General features: G+C 38.5%; 1 protein-coding gene across 1 annotated transcript in view; it reads right to left on the bottom strand.

Moving 5' to 3' along the window:
• Positions 1 to 3,177: 3,177 nt before the first annotated feature.
• The window catches only part of DPH6 (diphthamine biosynthesis 6), a 191,350-nt gene continuing 182,482 nt past the window's right edge, over positions 3,178 to 12,045 (bottom strand). The window contains exon 15 of the mRNA XM_041397884.1: positions 3,178 to 3,494. Coding sequence (XP_041253818.1) covers positions 3,379 to 3,494 — 116 coding nt within the window. The 3' untranslated portion in view covers positions 3,178 to 3,378. The remainder of the gene's footprint in view (positions 3,495 to 12,045) is intronic.

Below are 12,045 nucleotides of genomic sequence, written 5' to 3'. Positions count from 1 at the left end.
GCACATAGACAGGAGATAATGGATTGAACAGGATGTCCTTGAAGGAGAAGAGCTGCTTCAGATTACCTTTCCAATACTCAGGAGACATCCTGCTTTCAGTACTCGTTGCACTTCTGAAGACTAAGAGGAAAGATGCACCCATGCTATCTGGTGTAACAAATCAGCTCCTGAATTACCTAACTATAAAACTCACAGGGAAAAAATTAAATAATCTATTTTAAAAATATCTCAATGTCATTTTAAAATCTATTTAGGAAGATCAGCTCTGGTGCCTTTATAGAAGCTTAGCCATGTGCATTGTAAAGGCTCACTAGTACTGTTGCCATCACTGGGTTTTGAAATGAGTACAGCACAAAGTTACTAAATCAGTTTTGGTCTTACAGAGCCATTTGGTCATACTTTCAAGCAATTAAAGAAATTGATATACAGAGACTTTTAAAAGGAGGCAGGAGACAAAATTTTATGGACACAGAGAACTATAACAAGACAGATTACTTTTTGAAAAAACAAAAAAGGAAGCAGAGAAGATTTGCAAGACATATTCTAACACTTGTTAAGCAGAGAAATGAAAAATTAAAATTTTGGGTTAGTTTTTAAAGACATTTTTCCACTCATATAAGAGGCGCTGGAGTAAGCCAACATTTTGTGTCACAGTAAGCATACAGAACATTTTCCTGCAAGCTTAGTGAAAATCAGAGAAACATAAAAATTTGTGTGCATACAAAGTCCTCAAAACTGGTGTCTTAGCACAAATGGGAATTTATAGTCTCAAGATTACAACTTGCTGGGGTAATCACTCCACTGACCTTTCTGCAAAGAAAACCCCACAATAAAAAACGACAAAAAACCCAGCCCTGTATGTATAAATTTTGAGTATTGACATCTTTCCTTCTTTTCACTAATCCACGTGTATGTCTGTGTGTGTGTGAATGTCTGTACCCATCTCCCCACCTCACGTCTTCAGCATTGTTACAAAGAAAGTCAAAAAGAGCTCTGCTGAAACATCTTATTCATAGCAGGACCCAGTAATTCTGATGAAAGTACAGCAGCTTAAGGCAGATAAATTGTGCTATTTCTCTCTACTATAAAAGTCTTAGGCCTCTCTATGGCACACTTTGCTCACCTACTTTGCATATCAATGTTGCACAAATGGCCTTGTTCATACTTAAAATAGTGTAGACTGAGCTTATAGTTTCAGTCATTCACACCACTCAGAAACTGTTTGAAGTCTTTCTAGGAGAAAAAGTCAGCAAACTGTTCTTTTTTATGTATTCACAATCTAAACCTGTTGAAGTTCTATTTCTCTCTCTCAAAAAAAGGAAAACGTTTTGCTTTCAGTTGAGAGAAAAACAAAAGATCAAACTGTTTTTCAGACCAATGCATTCTGTTACCATTTCTCAATGCAGCTCTAATGAGAAAAAAAGCAGACTAGTTCGAGTCCTGAATCTGGTAGGAAGACTTGCAGGAAAAGCTGTTTTGTTTAGAAGCAAATATCCTGGTACCTTAAAATATCCAGTACAGTACAAAAACTAAGATCAACATGTTTCAGTATCTTTTTTAACTCATGGTGAAAAAAAAATGACTGCAACAGGAGACACAGTGAAACTTATGCCATCTCTTTAGTTTCCATATGCATCAATGGAAAAATAAGCTTCATCCTTATCTCTCTGAAAGTACATCTTCTCTTCTTCTCTTACAGTCCATTGTGTCTCTGGCCCATGGACACTCCACACTGAGAGAAATAAAATACTGGTAGTTTCAGGGAGAAGTGAGAAAATGATTTAGCCTGCTAAAAAAGTAGAATTCAAATAAACCAGGCACATCCAGGTATTAACAAGTCCTTTTCTGATCGTGGGAAAGGATCAAATGTGTTTAAGTCTAACCTTAAAAATGATCCTGAATACTAATCAACTATTGTTAACAGATTCATCCCTTTTTCCTTAAGAAATTTAATACAACCATTTTTTAACACACTGTTATATAAAAAACTCTTTGCCTTGCCCCTTTCAAAAACATTTAAAGATCTGTGAAAAAAGTAATTTTTACTAAAGAAGATGGCAGCTTTGCTATATTATTGGAAGCAATAGTAAGGAACAATAACATTTAAGAGTTTCTAATTTCAAGTATTAATCAGCATAGTATGCTGGGCATGTAGAAGTTCTAACAGAGGAAGATCCTCTTATCTTTAGTCTCTTGTTTTATATCAGGTGCTGCCAAGTGCATTTCTGATAGTGGGTAAGAAAATTAAACTGGAGTGCTAAGTCCACCTTGTTGTCACCTCAATGTGAATGTCCTGCCATACAGTTGACTTTTGTGGAGGTATCTGAGATATATGCTGAGGACAGAGAAGGATAATGTGGAGTGCTGGTCTCCTAGCTCCAGTGCTCACACTGTGGAAGAGAAGCAGTGAGAATTTATAGATGCACAATATAGGCAAGGCAAAGGTTTGATACTCGTTCTTGAAGATTTAATTCTGTAGCCTTTGTCTGAAAGTAAGATTTTTCTGCAGTGCATTACTGCTTCAAGCAAAGTCCAAAAGGCTTTCTTTTCTGTATTGACCTTATCTAATGAGTAAAATATCAGTGGTAATGAAATTGTCAGGTGCTTCACCTGTGTCTGAGCCTGTTGTAGTGAAAGCAGTGGTAAAACTCCTGTTGATTTTCTGGAGAAAACTGAAGCCTGGGGTCTGTGATAGCTGTGAATACTGGTAGCTGGTAGTTACCTGAATGTTGGTAGGTCTTTAATAACAGCTGTCTACCAGATAGAAAAAACAAAAATACCCCTGGATTAGAAAGCAAGGCGGCAAATCCTACTGTCTGGCCATCAATTCCATTATTTGTTTCAGTAAAATGTGCGTCCTAAATACCACTCTGAATAATTCTTCCCCAGTGCTAGGAAATGGTTAAAATCTGGCCACAAGTAAGGTTTCCATGAGTTGGCCTGAAGTGAGTTAATTCAACACAGAACTGAAAGGAATCCAGTCCTTAAAACAGTATTGGGGTAATATTCTAGTTTCACCTCCATCCAAATGATCTAAAGTTATAATTGATGTATTGTAACCAGACCTAAATATATCAAACAAAGAAACAATGCGATCACACCAACTGCATCTCCCAGAAGCCACCTGCTATAACCTGCATACATCTAAAAACAAGTCAGAAAAAAGTACATTATTTTTATAAGAAAGCTTTATTCTTCATACAAACCTGACTCTGTCACATATCATGAGGCATCATTAACAAGGTAACGCAGCTTTGCTTAAATCAAACAATAATGCTTCATGAAAGTATCCAACGGAGTTAGTATCAGCTCTTTTCTTTATTCTCTCCTAGATGGAATGTATGCGTGTTTTGATATCAACTGATCTCCTCTAAACTGCTAGCTTAGCCAGCATGTTACATGAATAATATCTCTGTCAGGTAAATCCACCACAGGTACTAAAATCAGAGCCGGGGTCTTCTCTTCCAAATATTTTTCAAGGTATTCTTGCAGTCCTAAAATAGAAACAAAACAACTAATGAGCCCCCCTTGTCTTATTGTCCTGTCTCTTGATAATTATTTCTAAATACTTTTCTGAAAATTATTGTGGAGTAGAAATTAACAAAAGGAAGTGGAATGCAACTCTTAAATTTTCACTTTATATAGAAGGAAAATCTCCCACCTCCTTTTTGACTAGTTTGAGATTAACTTTAGATGTTGCCTAAGGCCAGAATTCAGCAAAACAGTTAAATGCATATTTCCCAACCTTGAGTGAGTGAGTGGTCTGTTGATTACAGATACAGAGAACGGAACTAGAGCAGTAGTAAAAATACCAGAAGGCCAGCTAAAATTCAGTTCTTTGTCATTTTTGATATTTGGATGATCAGCACATCATGTGGTCTGTAAATGAAACTCTTCTCCCAAGTCCCATTGTGGGTATTAATCAAAAGAGAAGAAGTTAAAGTGGGCCATTTTTGAAAACATTATGAACTTCATTTCAATTTGTGATCAATGGATGCATGCCATCTTGAAGACATAATGGAGGAAGTCCAGGAATGGCAACATATATGACTGAATATCTGGAATTACAGTAAAATTCAAACTGCTAAAAATACAGAATCTGGCTACAAGAAGCTCTAAAGGGACTGGTATTTGTGGCAGAAGTGTGCAAATTTAAAAGTCCATTACAGGAACAGAATTAATAATTGAAAAGATCTAATTAAAATATAGAAGAAAAGTAAAGAATGGAAAATTTAAACTTGGCATCAAGACATTCCTGGTCATGCTCAGCCTCAGTGAACATGCTAGAAATCAAGCCACATAGAACCTTAAAGAAAACTATCGAAAACCTGCTGAATGACCCAAAAAAGACAGTTTCCTAATGATAAGGTATAGCCTGCAAAGGTTCTTGTTTCAATAACGTATTTCTGTCAGCAGCTTCTGGGATTATGGCAATTCTTTATAACACTAAGCAATCTTGGCTAGAAAGGGTGTAAAGAGGGCAGAACTTGCAGACTGTCAGAGCTTTTTTTTTTTTTTGGCGTCACTGCCTGTGAAACTGCGAATAGGCAGTTCAGTCAAAGTGTTACCTCATCCAGGATAAAACAGGAATTTTGCAATTGTATTCACTGAAGCCAAAACTCCTCTCTGGCAGCAGTAGCACAAATTAATGTAATAATGGCAATGCTGCCTACAAAATATTGCAAAGACAGTACCGGTCTTCTGAAATTCTGCTGGCTTCCTTTTGTATTAGCATCATTGACACTGGAGGTGAAGACAGACAAGGGAGAGCCAAAAATCAACAGCCACCTCAAAGGTCAAATGACTTCTTCATTTGGTGTGCAAAAAGGAACTCATTCTGTGTATTACAGATATTCAGCAGTGACCTGGTAATTAACTATCAACTAGCATTTTTCCTGAAAAATTTGACTTCAGAAAACTTTATGGCTATGCTGACTCAGAAGGCTTTAAGTGGAAGGGGTAAAGACAAGCCACCTCACTGATTCCACCCTATTAAAATTAATTTTTTTTTTTCACCAATTAAAATTGTGAAAATACAATTTTCCACTTTAGCATTTTATGCACAGGCTTAAAAGCTGTGAATCAGTGCTAAAATCTACCAAAACAAGTCCAGGTATACCTTTTAAAGGGAGAATTTTAAACTGGGGCTGTCTGGAGCTAGAACTCTATTCTTTGGTGGGTTTCAGGTGATCAAAATAGCCATAAATATTTACATTTGAATGTGCCCTAGTGGCCTTGCTTGCCAACCGGGAAGAGCCACCTTTCCTAAAGACCAGTGCCTTTTCTATTGCCAGTGCCTATATGTATAAATGAAATGTGGATTAAAATCTGGGACATATGCCTCTAAATATTTTACTGTATTTACAAATCAATTAGTTTTATATGAAAGCAGTGCAACTTAGATGTGCATATTTATACACTTAAAAATGTGGATAAAAATCTGGTCATACAAACTTCACCTAAAAAGCAGAGATTGGGTCTTCTAAAACAGTAAAGTTGTACTCTAAGGTCTCACAGAAGGCAACACACAATTAGTAGAACTGTGGCAACCTATGAAATTATAGCAAACTAAAAAAAAAATTGACAGTTATATATTTTACCTGCTATAATAAGTTACTCTAAATCTTCCAATACTAATTGTATATTCTTAATGATGGGATATTAATGAAAACACTATTTATATTTTTTTACTCATTCAAAATATTATTTTAGATAAATAAGAGATTTGTCATGAGTGTTTTCTAAATGTAATTCTTTGTTTGAATAAAAAGATTTAAAAAAAATGTCCTTCCTTTTATATCATGTATGGGGAATGCTTGCTCAGTTGTATGCCATACTTATAAAAGTTGATTTTAAAAACAAAAACAAGTAAAAGACAAAGGGTTACAATGAGTGTGTTTACTGGAGGTTTCATAGTGGCTATAGATGACTGATGACAGTCTTACAGTTATTTAAACTGCCCTGATACAGGATGTTTAAGTACAAGGAATACCAGCTGATTATCAAGCAGCCAACACGTGGTGTGCATTGTGGATGTTTTCATTTCCTGCGAGAGTCCACACTAATTATGCCAGCCACTTTGCAGCACACTTGCAGTTTTATGGAGGCCACCCAGGGACTCGTGAGGCAACAGAAGTCATCAGGGAAACACAAAGGAAATAACTCAAAGAAATTAAGCGGTGTTCCTCTAGGAAGCTGACCCAGCTGACAGCCCAGCTGAGGTGCCTTTACACCTCTGCATGCAGCATGGAAATGGAAAGACATGGAAGACACCATGCTGCCTGACATCTGTGTCCTTGCTGCCATTACAGCACAGCTCAAGGTGTGCCCATGGAAATCTCCTGAGGTTTAACAAGACCAAGTGCAAGGTGCTGCACTTGGACTGGGACAACCCCTGGTGTCAGCACAGGCTGGGGATGGACAGAGCCAGAGCAGCCCTGCCCAGAAGGACTTGGGGGTGCTGCTGGCTGAGAGGCTGGACATGAGCCAGCCATGGGCACTCCCAGCCCAGAGAGCCACACGTGTCCTGGGCTGCATCCAGAGCAGCGTGGGCAGCAGGGCCAGGGAGGGGATTCTGCCCCTCTGCTCTGCTCTGCTGAGAGCCCACCTGCAGGGCTGCATCAGCTCTGGGCTGCCAGCACAGGAAGGACATGGAGCTGCTGGAGCGACTCCAGAGGAGGGCCATGAAGATGACCAGAGGGCTGGAAAACCTCTCCTACAAGTAAAGGTGGAGAGAATTGGGATTGTTCAGACTGGAGAAGGCCTCAGTGTGACCTTATTGTGGCCTTTCAGTACCTAAAGGGACCCTACCAGAAAGATGGAGAGGGACTGTAGTGATAGGACAAGGGGAAAATGGCTTCAAACTGAAAAAAGCAGGTTTAGATTAGATATGAGGAAAAAATTCTTTACTGTGTGTGGTGAGGCACTGGAATTGATTGCCCAGAGAAGTTGTGGATGCCCCAGCCCTGGCAGTGTTCCTGGTAAGGTTCGATGGAGCTCAGGGCAATCTGGTCTAGTGAAACATGTCCCTACCCAAAGTAGGGGGTTTGGAACTGGATGATCTTTAAGGTCCCTTCCAGCCAAAACCATCCTATGATTTTATGATTGTAAGTACATGAAATTTGCTCAAAGCAGGTGAACTTCATCCTGCAAGATGGATCCCCCTTCTCCCAAATAATCCACAGAAATTCAGGGAGCAGGTTCCATATGAAGTGTCTTCCTACACTGCTATGAATTTATTTTTTTTTTAACTTGGGTGCAGCTGAGGGATATGGACATAACTAAAACTTAAAAGTGAACAAAATTTATTCAGTGTCTTCTGGCATTACCATCTATTTCTGCCATTGTTTTGTGAAGACAGGATACTGGAATCAATAATTTGATGATCTCTCATGCTGACTTAGAAGCCCTTCTGTATAACATGGCATGAACTAAAAGTGTAATCTATTGTTTTTAAAGGTGATTTTCATACTAGGTAGAAAAAACAGTGCTTTGAGAGCTTCTAAAAGGTCATTCCAAAAGACAAGGAGGTGATTTCTACATCTTTGCTGTCACTGGCCTCAGCTGGATTTAGGCAGTCTCAGATGAGGCCACAGAATCCACTTACATTTTTCAAAATCAAGTCCCTGTTATTGTTGCCATACTCTTGCTTCTCTGTATGTCTGCAGGGGAGTAGTAATCTAATAGCTCATATGAAAAAGGAAAATGGTGGCAAAAAGGAAAGTGGTAGCAAGAAGGAAGATCACATTTAGCCCAGTACATAAAAAATCACTTTCATATTACTACTATCTTTCTTTCACTTTTTATCCAAAATATATTGCGACATTTCTTAGAGCAGGTTTTAAATCCCTGAGCTAATAAGGCTCCATTGCTTCTGCTGCAGAGATCTGACACGCAGCATGTACTTTGAAAAGATGCATCAGAGGGGATCAGGTTCCTAACAGTTGACTAAGAGTTCCAGTCCCAAAAGATCTGCCCCTGGTGTGCAGAACACTTAACCCTTCGACCAGTACCAACATGACTATTCACAAATTATTGATGTCCCTAAATCCCTGGCAGATTGCAGACAGTTCTTGTCTCCCTTGAAGCCAAAGCATATGGTCACTAATGAGATGGATTAAAAATACATATACACATTCAGGGCTTTGCCACATGAATGTAAAGCCACAGAAATGTTAGAAGGTGATTGAACTGGACTGAACACTGTTAAATACACAATTAGCTTGTTATGGATCATTTCCATTGATCTATATTCAGTTTCACAGCATAGTTTAATTAAAGCTGTCTGGAACAAGGCTCTTCCTAAATGATCAGACAGAGCAATGAAAAGGTGAAACATGAGGAACTGGAAATGCCCCTCCCTTTCTTAAACATCCAGCTGACTGTCTCTGTGGTGTCCAACCACAGCAAGAACAGAAGCTGTGCTTTAAAATATTGTCTGTTTTTTCAGTCCAGGGCTTTTCACATATTTGTCTTAATATAAAATAATGTAGTGGAATATAAGATTTGGGGGAAAAAACCCTGCACAGTTTGCTTGCATCATTGCAATTAATGCCTTTCTATCCAAAATAAAATCAAACACAGTAAACAAGAAGATAATGTTGGAATATAAAAGGGAGTCACCTGGAAAAATATGATTTTGTGGGTTTTTTTTTTGCTGCAGCTGTAAAGATTTAAAATCACAATATGGGTATTTTTCACAGTCCAATACTTGACTTTTCATGTGATGCCTTATGCTTTTTGTTGCTATTCTTGATGACATTATTTCATGTTGGTCATTGTACTTTTAAGGGATCACTTTTTCAAAACTGATGTAAGCTCCTTCATGGAATACTGATGATGCACTTCAGTCACTCTGGCCTAGGATATTTATGTGAATACAAGTTAAACAGTTGCTTTGAATTGCAGGGGACATCTGTTATAGCCATGATATATGAGACAAATGACCAGTAGGAGTTTGGATAAGGCTGTGAAACCACTTCAGTCTGCGATTTCCTATTGTAGTACTTGGAACGGTGACTATAAAACAAATTACAGAGGGAATGGTAGTTGTGTTTGGAACTCAAGTCATATGCCTGGTCAGTTGCCAAAGCAGCCAGATCTGCACATCTGTATTTGCAAACAATTATTTCATAAAAACCTATCTCCAAGAATTCCTCACATGGACCCATCTATATTGACAGACTTCTTTCTTCTCCCACTATGCTCATTTTAGTTGTAATAATGAAAATACCTTTTTCAAGTAACCACCTAACATGAAAATACAGCCTATACTGAAAGCACCAAGGCCAGTGTTAGCCATCCTCTTTCAGCTTGTTCCTAATACTGGAATACCATTTTAGATTATTGCAACCTCTTTTGTAAAGGGTATGGTTATTAGGATCCGGACTGATAGGACTCTGTGACTTTGGACATAGAAAGAGGGCAACACTTCACCCAGCAGTGCATTCACAAGAGAAATCATGAAATAATGAAATAGTCTGAGATAGAAGGGACCTTTAAAGTTCACGTAGACTATCCCCCTCCCCTGCAATAAGCAGAGCCATCTTCAACCAGACCAGGTGGTTCAGAGGCTCATTCAGCCTTACCTGAAAATTTTCCAGGGATGAGACATCAATCACCTCTCTGCACAACCTGTTTCAGTATCTCACTGTCCTCACTGTAAAAAACTTCTTCCTTGTATCTAGTCTGAATCTACCCTCTTTTAGTTTAAAACCATTACGCCTTGGATGAGGGGTACACTGTCACTACAAGCCCTCTTAAAAAGTCTCTCCTATCTTTCTAATAAGCTCCCTGTACATATTGAAAGGCCAATAAACAATCTTCCAAGAGCCTTCTACAAGCAAAATAACCCCAACTATCTCAGTCTTTCTGCACTGGAGAGAGATGTTCCACTCCTCTGACCATTTTTGTGGCCCTCCAATAGACCAGCTTCAACAGGTCCATGTCTTTTTTGTGCCAAGAGAAAAATATGCTATAAAGAGAATACTACTGCTCTATATTTCACTGCTAGTCCTGTTTGTGCAGTGGACTTTTTGTCCCTTTGGAATGTATCCCAAACCTAAAAGTTCTAGCAATGTTTTTAAGCAGGCTACAGTGAAAACATAATGAAAATTGCTCTAGGCTTGATGGGTACCCACAGGAGTTGTAGCAACTCTTCCTACAGCTGAGCTGATGAAAAGAAATGAGAAAAATGAGCTGTGTTTCCCTGCATGCCATACTGGTAACTCCTGCTCTCACATTTAGTGAGGAGAAATTGCAAGGGCAAAAGGCAACAGTTGTGGACCTTACTGTTCATGTGAGATACAAGAAAAAGGAGTGATTGGCTTATCTTAATCCACACTGGTAAGTCAGTCAGGATGCCTGAGCTCTGCACCACCAGCATCAAGAGAGGGACAGCTGGTATAAAATGATCAACTCTGAAGGAACCCAGATTCTGCCTCTTCCTCGCCCAGCCTCACAATCCTCTCTGCTGTTTCTCTGTTTCAACAGGAAGGTGTGGGAAAGTAAAAGTGTTCACTCATAATCAGGGAGGGCATTAACATTTACAGGACCCTCACTTTTCTAGAGCTGAGTCACTTGGCTGAGTAACTGTACAAGTCTTTTTAGACTGTAGCTCATGCATTTTTTTTAGCATCTGAAAGAAAATTAGTAGACAAAACAGTTATTTTTAGTATTGGTTTGATTGTGGGCCTGTCAGCCTTGGTGATGCATCTCTTTTATCAAGCTGCCACAATATCTTGTTTTGTTTTCAGAGCAAAGTTTGATTAAAGACCAATTTCAGAGAAGTTACTCACTGTGGGTGTTAATTAGTGCTTCCTGGCCTCTGCAGGGTTTATCTTATGATCTGTTTCACTTACTAAACCCTGTAATTCAATTTACATGAAGATGGGAATGAACCAACCTTTTTCTATTCTTCTGAAGGCTTCTGTTTAACTCAGTCCTGAAAGAAACTCCCTCCTATCATTCCCTAATAAGGAATTCTAGTTTCTAGCTTTTAAAATCAAAATTAAAGCAATACTTCACATATATAATGACTTTTCAACTAATGAACTGAGAAAGAGCTTCAGAAGGGTAAACTTTAGAAAGCCTTTGCTTCTAAATAGTGTTTTCAGTGGTGCCCAAGTATACTTAGAAAAAACTGATGAACATCTTTTTCTCTTCCTCTGTATCATTCTGGGAATGGAGCATTGTCATTCTGTACAAGAAGGTCACTGGTGTTGCCCTCCTCCTCTCTCATTAGCAGACAAGAAAAGCCTTTTGTCTTTCTGAAAGCAAAAGGCCAGCTACTAGGTCAAAAATATTAAAAAGGTGGCTGATGAAGAAAGACTTAATAGTACTGGCAGGTAAAAAGTAGCAGGTGGAAGTGAAATTTATAACATGATATAGGTATAATTAGAAACTACTGAATAAAATGAATGAAAAGAAAATGCAATTGGGGTACTATACAAATACAAGCAGACAAAAAAAAAAAGCCAACCCAAAAACAGTCCAAAAGAAAACCTGACTCGGTACATCGAGTATTTGAAACTAGGTTGAATAAAACATGAAACCGGTACTAAACAGACTAAACCTGTGAAAGAGAAGATGACCTAAAATGTTCTTTTTTTTTTTTTGTAGTAGACAGCTGGCACAGGAAAACTGAGTCTGGGTGAGGCAATATTCAAGCAGAGTTCATGGACACTGCCATCCTAAAACATCCTCTTGCAAGTATACATTCTCTCGTGAATTTCCTTCCAGATTTTGAAACCTAAACTTCATCCTAGGTGTAGTATGGACTTAGGTTGGTAGGGATGCTTCCTAAAATTGTAGTGTGGCAGATACACTAGAAATGCTGAGAAGAAAAGGAAATAAGGCAATGATAATAATGAAATAGATGAATATTTGCAACAATTTCAATTTCAGGCTGAAATGCCATCCCTGAAACAGCTATAAGCCACCCAACTTTAGTAGTTACCTTCCATCGTGCATACAGTACCAGTGCAATTAGGTATGTTATCATGCACATCAAGGGCAAGTTGCAGAAATAAATGTGACTCTTTTAAA

Source organism: Onychostruthus taczanowskii, unplaced genomic scaffold, assembly GCF_017590055.1.
Source record: "Onychostruthus taczanowskii isolate IOZ18803 unplaced genomic scaffold, ASM1759005v1 scaffold1, whole genome shotgun sequence".
Taxonomy (NCBI): domain Eukaryota; kingdom Metazoa; phylum Chordata; class Aves; order Passeriformes; family Passeridae; genus Onychostruthus; species Onychostruthus taczanowskii.
The sequence above is the reverse complement of the archived record's forward strand: the minus strand, read 5'-3'. Positions and strand labels throughout refer to the sequence as shown.